The sequence below is a fragment of the Phallusia mammillata genome, chromosome 4, assembly GCF_965637545.1.
Source record: "Phallusia mammillata chromosome 4, kaPhaMamm4.hap1.1, whole genome shotgun sequence".
Classification (NCBI taxonomy): domain Eukaryota; kingdom Metazoa; phylum Chordata; class Ascidiacea; order Phlebobranchia; family Ascidiidae; genus Phallusia; species Phallusia mammillata.
Window position 1 is genome coordinate 23196070 of NC_137255.1, and position 13462 is coordinate 23209531.

Below are 13462 nucleotides of genomic sequence, written 5' to 3' on the forward strand. Positions count from 1 at the left end.
AATGGTCGATTGTTTTTACTTTTTAAATCTTTTAGAATGCTTTGCTAAAACCGTAGGTCAAAATTTTTCACTGAGAAATGGATTCACCCCATGAAAAAAGTCTTTTGGATTGACGCAATGTTGTCAGTTTGTTCAGGTATTTGAATCTCCTTTGCTACTGCAAGGTTAGTGTGTCCAACATTTTCCACTTATGTGTTTTAACCTGATTGAAAGTCTGTGGTGAAAAACATTGCTGGCCCAGTTCCAGCTAATGCACTATACTATTTTTGCCACATAAAAACATGTTGTTTTGCATAGACGTCGTTGCAATTTCCGTGCAATGCATTGAAATGAACAACCCGACGTCATCGTTCTTGCATACCACGTCATAACAGTCCCAACAATGGCTCCCATACAAGGGTATGATCACGGTGTCGCAATCTCAGCTCGAAGCAAAACAACAAACACGAATGATGAGTTACTTGCCTTTTGCTGCTTGTAATAACATGGGGCCGCAACTGGGATATGGCATTATCTCTGTCCTAACCAATAGAGGTTTATGTATATGATCTGCCCCTCTCATTTGAAGACAAAATCTTAATGATGACAGTGTTTAACATTTTTTAGCCAAAATTTAAACGTTTTTTAAGAACAACCAACGAGAAACATTATTAAGAAGTCTGAACACTTATTCTCAGCTAAAAAACAGAGAAACAAAACTTTCGTTGAAAAGTCGAAAACGAAACCGTAAAGGCTGATGCACCAACAGTACCACTTCATATATATACTTCGCATTTCATGTTAGAAGTGATCTACATTGCAAAAAATGTACAAAACTGCTTATGTTTGATGATAAAGGATATAAGTTATAGATTTACGTATGATTGCCCATTTATTTCCAAGTGCCCCCTTTTATATTGTAAACAACCCACGGGGGCTTGACGCCCACTTCGAGACGTGGTAGTTGCATGGCGCTTAGCGCTTTCACAAATGCAATGAATCGTCTTATCCCAGGTGGTTCCCCTACGCGTAAGCATTGGCGATGACTGGCGCAACAGATTCTGTTAAGCGAAAAACGCCTGCAGGCATATGTAGCTAACAAAACCGTTTCTCGAAATAGCGCAATTTCGCAATTAGTGAGGTCAGTTAATTGGTCAGTAGATGCGCTGGGGGAAAAGCCGTGTAATGATATGCTGGATTACTTAGTAGGCTACACTCGTTGACAAATACTGAATAACAGTAGGCTTATATTTAGTTATGTAGGCAAAGTTGTATAATAAGCATTGTAAGAGCCAAGTAATGAATTGTGAGTGAGTAAACGGGGAAAAAAATGATTTTATTCGTGTATTGTATTTAATTTTGTTGGCATGTTTGAGCTGTTGGCGTTAGGACCGGATCTGTTTAGGCCCAAACAGCCTCTGTTTAACCCACCACCCCCACTGTCTCATTCCCCTTTTAAGATGAAACTTCAGCATTTTGAGGAAAGTGTACTGTTTCTTCTTAACAATCGTTTCGTTGGTAATTGCGGTTAAATGCCTGCGCTCGTATTTGTGAGTAAACAAAACCTAATACTTTACGTCTGGCTAACCACAAGGTACAGAAAACGGTTTGGTGAGTCGGTTCAATCCAATATAACCTGACGTATCAGGTTGCACGGAACTTTTTCGTAACCAATCCTCCTTTGTAAATGACTGGAAAATAGCTCGAGCAGGTGACCTGTGTTCTTACTTTTCAAGAATTGTTACAGATTCAGTAGCCCGGAAATTCGGCCGAAGAATTTTAGAGTACATGAATCAATTAGCTCATAGCCTATTGGGGGCCATAGTGTTTACTTTGTAGTTAAAAACAGTCAACCGTTGCCTGTTTTAAATTACTGTGCGTTTTTTCTAGTCACAAACAATATGTTGCTGTTGAACAGCATGTGTTTGGCTCATGAAGTACACGCAGTTTTCCCTTCGTGTTTCCTGCCTCAGTGAATGACGTGTTGTCGCTTGGTAGAGAGAAATATGTTTTGTGTCTGTGAATGCGCTGATGTCATTGAATAGTTTGTTATGTAACAGGTCTGCACAAGCACGACGGCGTACATGATTTTTTTGTTTTGTTTGGATACTATGAACAGAAATCACTAACCGAAATACTTTTCAATTTTTGTTGAGTGTAGTCAACTAGGATTTAATCTGGTTATTTTTAGCCCCTATAGGGCAGGGTTGTACCTCAAAAGGTACGAAGCACCAAAAAGGAGGGTACGAGATCCTGTGTGAAACTAATTGTACTTTGGACTTATTTAGGAAAAAGTAGAATTTCGGAATGGTTCGGTATCTTTATCAAATAACATGTATAAAACAACACTCACATTGAACATGTTTGCCTGTTATTAATTACACTGGTTAATCTCGCTAAAGCTTGAAGGATACAAGCGCAAAAATGGTCAAGAACTGCTGAGTTGAAGGATTATGTTACAGTACACGCTTTTGCCTGTCATCTTATTATGACGCAACTGCTGTTTCGCGAACACGGAAAACCAATTGAACTGCTGGTCTTTCTGATTGTAATTGTGTCGGAAAAGCTACATCATTTAACACAAGATTTGCTTTTAGCTTTTGCAAGGCAATAGTTTGTCACAACAATACTTACAACTTTGGGAAATGATATGACGTAATGACAACCGACGTTCGAGAGTTTTTGAAAGAAGAGTTTCAACTGCGGCGCTTGGGATTTGTTGACTGTGACGCTACTGTTTTTCGACGGCTAAAGGTTGGTTCGTAGTATTTACTATTTTTCAAAGTATTTGCATATCTTGCTTAAAACAATTCTTTCCACAATGACATGTAAAAACAAAAGTTTGTCTATAAATACGAAATAGTCTGACTAACATCGCATATTATAGTTTGTGATGCGGACCGACATTTTGGTCTGCGTTGTTTTTGTGCTATTATTTAGGCATGCTGCCTTGGTGCGCTTTTGATGCTTCTTTATTAAAGTTTCTGTGTAATGATTACCGCATTTCTTTACAATATAACCCACTTATGAAACACCACAGGGCAAACACTGTCAAGCATCGATATTGTGCTAAACAGGCGTACTTAGATTTTTACCAATAATTTGTTGTTTTAAACTACCTCAAACAATAATGTTGTTTTTCTACTTGTAGTGGACTGATCGTCTTTCTATTGTGCTGTTGTATCGTATTTCGGTCGCAGTTTACAGTGTGGGATGGTTCCTAGCCGACATCATTCTTAATCGTGATCCTTTCTACTACGCTTTCCTTACCCACTGGGGAGAGTTTATTATGTGCCTTTACTTCAGTAAGTCGCTCTCTCTTATGGATAAAATTGTGAATTAAAACACATTTGTTTTGCTGATTTAAACATATAGTGTGGTCTGCTATATACGCAAATCAAATTTCTGCGTTGTAAAACAAACTTATTTGTTTTTATTATAGTTATAGCAATATTTAACACTGTGCGTCCATCAACTGCGGGATTTTTCAACCCTTTGCCAATCAGATCACCTCCCAATTCTCCACCACTAGGGGGCGTGAGAAATAGGTCAGAAAACCAACAAAATCCACCAGAAAGTAAGTTATGTGTTTTTGAGAATTTGGAACCATAGTTCTTGAAACGATTTTGAAAACTACAATATTTTGTTGTAAAACTAACTTGATAAACAAACAAACCATCAAATCGTGTTAATGATAACATATTTGCAATTATGAAGTGCAAAATGGAACCAGTTTGCTGCTAAACTGACTTTAAACTTTTCGCATTTTATATGCAGACCCTCCCGTTTCGCACGAGCCACTTGACCTCTATTGGACGCACAAGGTCACGTGGGTGCTGTTTAACCTCTACGGTGACCTTGCGCCTTTCATCAGCATTTTGTATTGGATCGGAGTAACGCATGGCCTTGTGGGAGCCACACCATCAACGTTAGCCATAAATGTTCACGTTCACGCTATTAACAGTGTCTTGTTGCTCGCCGAACTTGCCTTGAACGATTTGCCAATCCGCGTGCTGCATTTTTACTTTTCACTTATTTTCGGGCTAGTGTTTATTTTTTTCACGCTAATACTGCACTGGGCTGGTGTCATGTCAGCAGTTTACCCTGTGCTGGACTGGTCAAGTGACCCTGGTTCGGCGGTGGGCTTTGCGGTTGCGGCTCTCGCCAGTTGCTCACTACTCAGCCACGCTGTTGTTTTTGCCCTTTACGCCGCTAAGACTCTACTTTGCCGACGTTACTACTTGGCGCGCGAGCCGCCGGTGGTCATAACGCAAATAATAGCACCACCACAAGTTGGCGTCAAACAGCAGGAGAAAGCGGAAAAGACCATTCGCATTGAACTGACGTCTCTATAGAAAGTTTGGCTTCTTTTTTAACCCACTGTGAAACCTTCATTCGTATTTGTCAACATTGGATGCATCAGCACATTTATACTGTCTGGAGTTCTTTTTTACTTTTGTATCCGCTTTATAAATGAACACCCTTTTTTGTTGTCGATTGCCAATAGTTTTCTTCCTATTTACAATGTAACACATTTGTCAACAGCACAAATCTAAAAAATTAACCAATATTATTTTTCTTTTTTTACCACCATTTCACCAACTTTCGGCCTTCTGTTTTTGATACAAATAGGTTTTGGTCGTTTTTCGGGCTTTACTTTGGCATGATAAACTTAGCGAGGCTTTATTTGTTATGCTGGTAACACTATTTCATAGAACACAAGGTTCCAATGGTATTAGGAAATAATGCTTCCAAGTGTAATTTTTAAAGAGGTACAAGTTAGAAGTTGCAGAAACGGTTTGTTTATAAACGACTCCACTTGGAGGAGAGGACTTTGTAACAAAACACAGCACCAGTGTGCGGTGGTTGAATATCTTTGAAGATGACTTCACCGGTGACTGTGTCCTTGTATTCCGAATACAAAACTTCATTGCAAAGTTTAAAACCTACTTTTTTTGCCAGTTCCTTTGATTTATTTGTATTGGCCACAACTGTGATCATTTCAAAGTTCTTCTCAAGCGCCACATCTTCAAGTCTATGGAACAGAAATGATCGTTACTATTAACTTTTAGGTTGAAAAGTGTTGTTTCCATTCTGAAATTAAAGTACCAACGTTCGCATCAACAGCATTGCAAGTCCTCGTCGTTGATATTTCGGATTAGCAATTATAATCTCTCCGTTCAGATAAGGCCGTTTATCGACAATTTTAGGTAAATGCTTCAACATGAATTCATCGAACTGAAAAGAGGTTTCAAGTTTGTAATCTTAAAAATTGACACTCGGTTGTTTTGCATTTTTACATATTTAATTCTGCAATTTTACATTAAATATTACCCTAATATTTCAACGCTTTTATTATTGTCAATCTTGCAACGTATTTTCAGTGGTAGAGCTACTAACACTGAGCTTGGGCTGGCCCCCGCCCTGAGAACTTCTGGTAGGTGGCGCAAAAGAGCATAGGCGTTTATGGTGCTGACTCAGCAATTATTCTTACCATAAACGCCTATGCTCTTTTGCGCCACCTACCAGAAGTTCTCAGGGCGGGGGCCAGCCCAAGCTCAGTGTTAGTAGCTCTACCATTTTCAGTTTACAACGTAAAAATTGGGTTGCAACACGTTGTATATTACTTTTTTATTACGATTTTATTCCAACAACTCTTAATTAACAATGCCCACCCTCAACATTTTATCAAGAGAAGGGGTGTTTTCACCCGTGGTAAAAATCTCTGGATGAAAATACTTGTTCCATTTTGTGACTAAAACACAAGCACACAACGTATTTGATTGAACATCAAAGACTCCAAAAGACACGCTTTGTGGAACAAGAAACTGCAACAAAAATAATTAAACTTTATAAATATTCCTTGTTTTACAAACGGCCACGAATATCTGCTTGTTTTCTTTCAACATTACTGATGTTATTGGTTCATCCCATGTATATATCTAATCGCGCCTGAAAAGTCTAGAAAAATTGCTAACTTGCTCAGATCGAGCTGAACAGGCTGTATGAACATCATACTCAATACTCTTCCCAGCCCCACAAAATCTTTCTAGCGCAATTTTAAAATACAATTAGTTATAGCAAACGAGTTTTATTTACGCACGGCCGCCAGCAAGTATACTTTATTAAACATATTCACCGCATAAACTCATTTCTGCGGCTACAGGTTGTGCATCCCTGCCTTACAGTAAGCTACTCTACTGTTAGTGCTTTTCATTCCCGTTTAACATTACCTTGATACATGTGTCGATGAAGATATTCTTTTCCGTGTCTGTAAATTGTAAACATTTTGCAGTCACTTCCTCATTCAAATAAAATAACAGCAGTTTGCGGATCTCTGCTGAATCTTCTACTGCCAGAAGTCTTGTGCTAAATTGGCCTTCCATTTGTTTCTCATTCAACTAAGTTGACCTTCTGTATCAGCCGCAGCTGTTGAGCTTTAATCTTCAAAAATATAAAGAGTTTTAGAAATGGCTGCGAAGTTTTCTTAAAGCATGTTTAAAACTCTTGATTTACAAAATTGCGATGTTGGGCAACTTGACTTTCATAACTAAGTTTTTGTTTTACAATTGTGACATTTGGCAAATTGACCAAAAACTTAACAGTAGAAAATAGTGGCAGCAAAAAACTGTTAAAACTGTATTCCATATGGTACGAGTTTGTCTGTTAAACATGATAGATCGTTTGCTTTTCGTTAAGCAAGGATATCATTAATCAGCACACTATTCGGGCAATTTGTATTGATGAAGTTTCTGATTTCATGTATTTCGTCGTTGCATTTGTTAACTATTTTCAAATACGAATACTGTATAACTCGCTGGCACTCGAAAACTAAGGAACTGTTCATAAATTCTAATAACACAACGCAGGTATATTTGCAGCCTATTCGAATGACGCAAAACGTATGTGACATTATGTCTACCACATACTTTCTAAAATTTATGGTAAACAAATGTTGCCACACGTTAAAAACCACAATTCTTGTACTAGCCCAACTTCTTAGCTACCTGCAACTACATGTCAAGTTCTGCATCGTTCAGCTTGTTTTACACCTCGCAGCACAAAAAACCCTTTCCAAGTGGCACACATTTGTTGTGTACGGCCTATATATCAGGCGTGGCTTTTGGAATTTTTGTAAGTTGTTAAAAAAGAGTGACTATCGGAACTTTGTACTGTCTCCCAACGTTTATGTAGTTGCTAAAAGTAACAATGCTGCTTGGTTTACCAGGTATCGGTAATAATAACATCAAACATTGGTTTTGGTGTCACAATTCTGACAGATTGATCTTCCTTTGTGGTCCCAAGCGCCACTTGATGCTTCATGGACACCGGACATTTTCTACCCGACCCAAATCTTATTTGTAAATATCGTAACTTGTTTTCTGTGTTGCTTGTGCTTACTTAGTAAGTCAGCAAACAATCGTCATTTGTACTTTCTTGCTTAAAACTGAGGATGCCATTAAATCGGCGAAATCGATATCTTAAATTTATTTTTTATTTCTTGCTTAGAACTAAGGATGCCATTACCTCGTCGAAATCGATATTATTTACAATACATTGCAAAACGAAAAACACAGATTGATTTAGGTGCATTGAAAGCTTCAGTTTACTAATTGATTTTGTATTGAAGTTACAATAATGTTAATGCAGTTAAAATGAGCGTTTCAAAATTTCCCTTTACAAACGACTGCGCTTTGAGGTGAGTTCTTTGTAGCAAAACGCAGCACCAGTGTGAGGTGGTGGAATGTCTTTGAAGATTGCTTCACCGGTGACTGCGTCCTTGTATTCCGAATACCGAACTTCATTGCTAAGTTGCCATCCAAGTTTTTTAACCAGTTCTTTTGATTTATTTGTATTGGCAACCCCGATAATAAATTCAAACTTCTTCTCCAACGCTATGTCTTCGAGACTGTTAAAACATAAAGCATAATTTTCATTGCTAATTGGACAATTTTATAAACTAGAGATGTACCGAATCGGCTAATTTTCGAATATTTGTGTTTCGTCAACATTTTAGTTCTGTAGGGTTTAACTTGGCCTTAGGCATGATTGTCAGCCACCAATAAATTACTGATTTGTTGTCTGTGCGAAAAACAATGTATTGAAAATGTTAATACTTGACGCAATTGGAGTTTTGACGTAGTTTAAAAGATTGTACGGTGCCGCATCTAAGGCTGAAAAGACACGTTTTACGCTTTAAATTTGTTTTTATTCGGCCGAAAATTGACAAAGATTCGGTACATCTCTTGTATAAACAGCTCGTTTGGAGATCGTATTAAAAGGTAATCTACTCACAGTTGCATTAGATGCATCGCAAGACCACGACGTTGGATTTTCGGATTCGCGACAACAATCTCCCCGTGTAGATAAGGCCGTTCATTAATAATTTTCGGTGCGTCTTTAAGCATATATTCATCAAACTGAAAACAGTACATTGTGCAAGTGACATTTATGACAGTGCCGGATTGCATATTTCCAAAATGTAATCTATTTCGCATATGGGGCTTTTTTAACCAATCAGAGGGACAGATTTTTGCGGACTTTCGTTACGTCACGTAGGCCGTTGCGTAGTGGTTTACTTTGCGCATTTTCGATGTTGTAAGGTCGTCACTGCTTTTTCAAGTCAAAATAATATTTTATTTTGAAAATATGGCGAAAATGGAAGCATTCAGTACAAAAGTGCAGGTAATGACCAGTATATAATGTATTGCAATAAACTAGACTGATTATATTTTTCTCTTTGTAAAATTACTGATATTATGCACAGCAGCACACATGCAGGCTACTTTCAGAGAAATATATGCAATTTTGTTTTAGATACCATCGCATCGTGAAAACAACAGCGCGGATAAAGCAAGCAGCAAGATAGAAGTGTTCATGTTTACTAAAATGCAATGCTTTAAGTTGTATGTAATGGCAACAATGAGGGCTGGTCTTTTATATTTAAAGCTACTTTTAAATGACATAAATATCTGAAATCAACATACTGCTTAAACTTCCAAAATGTTTACAGTAATCAGCAGTATAATCTTACACTGCAAAAAAAATTAGCTAGCTATGAAGTCAAAAAATAAAATGGCTGAATTCAAGCCAAAAACGGTTTGGAATCGCCCATTTTAAAAATCTTTTTAAACATGGCTTATATCAATCCAGTATCGGCTTGTAATGAGCCATGTTTCTACTTTCACACTGAAAGTTTGTTGGCTGAAAATTAAAAATGGTTTCGGCTCATTTCCAGTCAAAAAATGAGTCAGTACAGTTAAAGGTTGGTCCTTATGACTCAATAGTGAGCCATTATTTTTTGCAGTGTACTATCAATCTGTAATGAGTTGACATCTTTTGTTGTTAACAACCTTTGGATTATACAAATACCCAGTTCAAATACTGTGTTATTTTCTTGTAACGAAGTGTTTGTGGGCGCTATTTTTTCCATTTAGTTTTTTTAATAGCATATAGGCCCACGTCAGTTGATTTGTTGAACTCTCCAATCTGTCCTAAAATTGTTTTTGGCAAGTACAGAACAATAATTGCCTCTGCACCTCCTTCCAAAAAGCACACATTTAAGTTATGGTGGGGCAAAACACATGTATCAAATCCTGAGGTTCTGTAAAAGATGTTTAAAATGTGTAAACGAAAGCTTTCGTGGTCAATAGTTGGAAATAACAAAATGAAATACCATCATTCTATTTTAGATTTTGGTATAGATTGTATAAACATGTTGGAAAACTCACATTAATATCCTTGTCAAAAACTAGTGTTGTTTATATGGGTATCAAAAGTACTGGTTGCCTTGACCTTGTTGTCATTAAAAAAAATTAGGCCTGAAAAAACTTTTTGTTCACTACCAATTTACCCAGTACACCAAAGTTTTCATTTTCTACAGTGTATCCATTAAAGTGTCCTGTATAAGCCTCCTGAATTGCACTGCCTTCATGAGTCTTGTGGTCGTATATGTGTAATTAATAAACTGGAAAACGGCAAGCATAATGATGACTTTAAAAAAGGCAGGCATAGTGTTTAACCATAAGCCAGCAGTCAATTTTAATTGTTGTCTTTTCTTTCCACAAATATCCAAAACCATTTCATTTTTATTAAACAAACATTAATCACATTTTATCACCAATATGAAAACAATACTTTTTATAATCTTTTGAGACAATACATACAGATTAAAACATTTTTGGAATGCACTGTGTCAATCTGAAATAACTTTTTTTAGACGCCAATTATACTTTACACATAAATTTTGAAATGCTTGTGTCAGGGCAGCCAGACTTTTTCTGTGGTCTATCCTTTCCGAAGTTTGATAGTTTTGGCAATGTAGAGGTTCTTTTTTTTTCAGATTTGATACATAAATATATACAATCTCTTGTGAAGATTGTTCTATTATGTTATGATATGTTCATGATCAAATTAATAATGACACAAACGTCGAAAATGCTGAGGCTTAAGCATACTTCCATGCGGCAACAATAAATGTCCTACAATGATACAGCACTCAATCCTGAAATAGTGTGCTTTGGATAAGAGTGGTTGTTGGCAACTGCACTTCTTCATCTGTTACAAGCAACTTGGTCCTATTTGATTGCATTTGTTAAGTTGCCTCGGTGTTAAGTTTGACTTAAACATTTATAGATACAAGGCATAGAGTGTTGAATTTAATTGCACTGGTTTTATGTTGGAATTTTTTAGTACTAAAAAATGTTTGATACACATTCATTGGAAATTAAATCGGTATAAATTAGGGCCCAAATTTTGGGTAATTTCATTGACATAGCAACCCCAATTTGGCTTGATACACGGTCAAAATTTGGACCAACCCCCAGTCGTCAGATTGGTTGACCAAACCAATTTTTTGACAAAAATTCAAGGTCAAATTTGGATAATTTTTTGCTGGTACAAAGACAACTTGGAATTCCAGCTTGTTTTAGAGATTTCACATGTGTTTCACATCTGCAGAAAGACTGTCCACTATATCCAAGCCAATTTGACTATTCTTCTGCTGAAGTTTTTTTCCTCCAAAAAACATTTCGGTTCTTTCTTTTGTTACTACCAAACAAGTGCTTCTACGAAATGTTGTGCTTCTATTTTTTGAGTTTTAGCTGCAACTAGGTCTATGGTTTTGCCTACACAACAACTCAAGTTCAGTTTTTTTAAATTTAATTACCATTACTATAATAAAACTACATGCATAGTACGCTTATACTGGTATTACTATAAACAATGCTATTACCATTAAAACTACATACATATGCTTAAACTGGCATAACTCTAAGCAATGCTAATGAAAACAAGCTACACCTGCGAAACGGAACTTAAAATTTAAAATAAGTTGATTGCATGGTTGTCACGCATCGTGTCCTGTGATTGGTCAAAAGCAAAGTGTTCTCTGATTGGTTTGGACTGCCGAAGCGGCGGTGAAAACGATACCTGTGATTGGTTAAAAAAGCCCCATATGCGAAATAGATTACATTTTGGAAATATGCTGCCGGATTATAGTCCATGTAATGATGGTTGCTAAATAAGGGTTGCGTTAAAACCCCTGGGGGTCCGCCAAGCGTTTTCAGGGGGTCCGCGACAACTTTTTAACTCCCGCAAAACGAGATTAATAATCGCAATTTGAAAAAAAAAAACGCTTTGGCGTTTAAAAAATAGCATGAAACTTGTTTGAAAACTTTCTACGTAGGCGACAAACCACAATGCATTATGACATCTAAATCCCATTGTGATGCAACAAACGTAAATTGTCAGCGGAAAACAACGTCACATTACACTGCAATGGCTCTTTCTTGTTGCAATTAAAATTTTTGTCCTGGACTGAATGTGGTTGTAACTTTATGCACCATGTTTTGGTTGCTTAAAGCAAAAAGGTTGAGAACCACTGGTTTAAAGTAAAAATTTTATTATGTAAAAAGGAAAAAAAAACGCAATCTTACCCTTAGTAACTTGTTCAGTGCAGGTGTATGTTGACCGAGGTTAAAATTTTCTGGCAGTACATGTTTGTTCCAAGCTGTATTCAAATGACAAGCAAGCATCTCATCCGATTTCTCATCAAACACACCAATACAAGTGCCTTGAGGGACAACAAACTGTAAGAAAAGTTGCTGCATGAAGATCTTTAAACGAGAACAAACTTTAGTTATTGCACAACGACCTTCAAATACGTATCTACAAAGAGGTCCTTCTCGAAAGCTGACAATTGCAAGCATTTTGCAGTTACTTCTTCATTTATATATAACATCAGAAGTTGGCGAATCCCAACAGAATCCTCTACCGTCAAACGTCTTGTTCGAAAATGACTGGCCATTTTTCACCACAACTAATCCAGCTGCTGTGCGATACAACCTAACTTGTGCGAAACTAGATTGTTTGTTGCCTGAATTCTGTTGAATTAAGTTGTAAAGTTTGACTAAATAGACATGAATCTTCTGCTCAAGACATGTAATGCCATTAACGCTAATCTTCCAAAGCTACAAAACAGCAGAAGAAATGTTGCTACTGTGACCTACTTAAACTGCTGTGCACTATGTACTGTCCTATGGTGTTTACCTTCTTCTATCGTTTGTGTTTGATCACAAACCGACCACGAGTGATTTGGAACGTTGACCAGTTGTATGCGGCTTTCGTGCACGAAACATGACTCGCGTGAAACGATGTAATGTCAAGGATATTGCTTGGCTGTTTCATCCGAGAAGATAAAATTGTTTGGCATTTTTGGCGTTCTGTTTCACTGATCAAAAAACATCACCATACATTCAGTTACGAGTCGTTCTGCTGGGTCATGTTAATGTTTGTCGCTACGAGCTTTGTGATGTAGCATCTAAGTTGGGCAAAGTTTGCTGCACGAACATCGACTGTGTTTTAAATCAGTTGTTCTTAAACAATTCAAATTCCTTTGCTGATTTAAAATAATTTTGAAATTGTAACATTTTGGTAACAAATATATTCGAAATGAGGGTCTAGGCCAGTGGTTCTCAAACAGAGCCCATGTTGTCTTGATCTTCCTTAAGCTTCAATGTATAAGCCTGTCAATCAAACTTCATAGCCTCTCAACAACGATTCGGTTCGGGCCGGGTTTTGGACTTGTACTTTTGGGTTCGGGCGGGGTTATGACTCCACTTTCGAGCCCGTTTACAACTCTGGTCCTTATATTCCGAATACAGGACTTCATGGCAACGTTGATATGCGAGGTTTTTACTAAGACCTTTTGATTTCTAATTAGCTGACTTAGCTGCGGGCTTACAGCAATGAATCATGCAATCCTGTGCGCTAAACACCCCCTTTTGCGTTTTAAACACGCGTGTGCTACGATATGGACATGTTGCCTTTAGCTTATTTCATTCAGTGCCACAGGACGCGATCGCCTAATTAAGATGTTTTAAATCAGTTGCCCGAAGGTTTGCAAACACAAACCTTAAACAACGTTATTGTTTTCCAACGTAGGAGTGTTGACAAACAGTTGTCGAATACTTACTTCATCAGT

At 37.3% G+C, this 13462-nt stretch overlaps 3 protein-coding genes and 1 long non-coding RNA gene across 4 annotated transcripts; 2 read left to right on the top strand and 2 right to left on the bottom strand.

Moving 5' to 3' along the window:
• The first annotated feature begins 10 nt into the window (after positions 1-10).
• Positions 11-4483, top strand: LOC145225082 (protein rolling stone-like). The gene is made up of 4 exons (XM_080091720.1): positions 11-2733; positions 3131-3284; positions 3422-3556; positions 3757-4483. The coding sequence occupies exons 1-4, from the start codon at positions 2638-2640 to the stop codon at positions 4332-4334; spliced, it is 963 nt and encodes a 320-aa protein (XP_079947846.1). The 5' UTR covers positions 11-2637; the 3' UTR covers positions 4335-4483.
• A 49-nt stretch (positions 4484-4532) lies between these two features.
• On the bottom strand, positions 4533-6436 carry LOC145225086 (uncharacterized). The gene is made up of 4 exons (XM_080091724.1): positions 6213-6436; positions 5655-5807; positions 5093-5217; positions 4533-5014 (listed from the first exon to the last, which is right to left on the bottom strand). The coding sequence occupies exons 1-4, from the start codon at positions 6363-6365 to the stop codon at positions 4783-4785; spliced, it is 663 nt and encodes a 220-aa protein (XP_079947850.1). The 5' UTR covers positions 6366-6436; the 3' UTR covers positions 4533-4782.
• A 1020-nt stretch (positions 6437-7456) lies between these two features.
• Positions 7457-12497, bottom strand: LOC145225085 (uncharacterized). The gene is made up of 4 exons (XM_080091723.1): positions 12134-12497; positions 11916-12068; positions 8275-8399; positions 7457-7888 (listed from the first exon to the last, which is right to left on the bottom strand). The coding sequence occupies exons 1-4, from the start codon at positions 12284-12286 to the stop codon at positions 7657-7659; spliced, it is 663 nt and encodes a 220-aa protein (XP_079947849.1). The 5' UTR covers positions 12287-12497; the 3' UTR covers positions 7457-7656.
• LOC145225087 (uncharacterized) lies at positions 8396-9966 on the top strand. Its single transcript, XR_013859806.1, has 2 exons — positions 8396-8664; positions 8797-9966. It is a non-coding gene; the product is annotated as an uncharacterized LOC145225087 (long non-coding RNA).
• Positions 12498-13462: the final 965 nt, after the last annotated feature.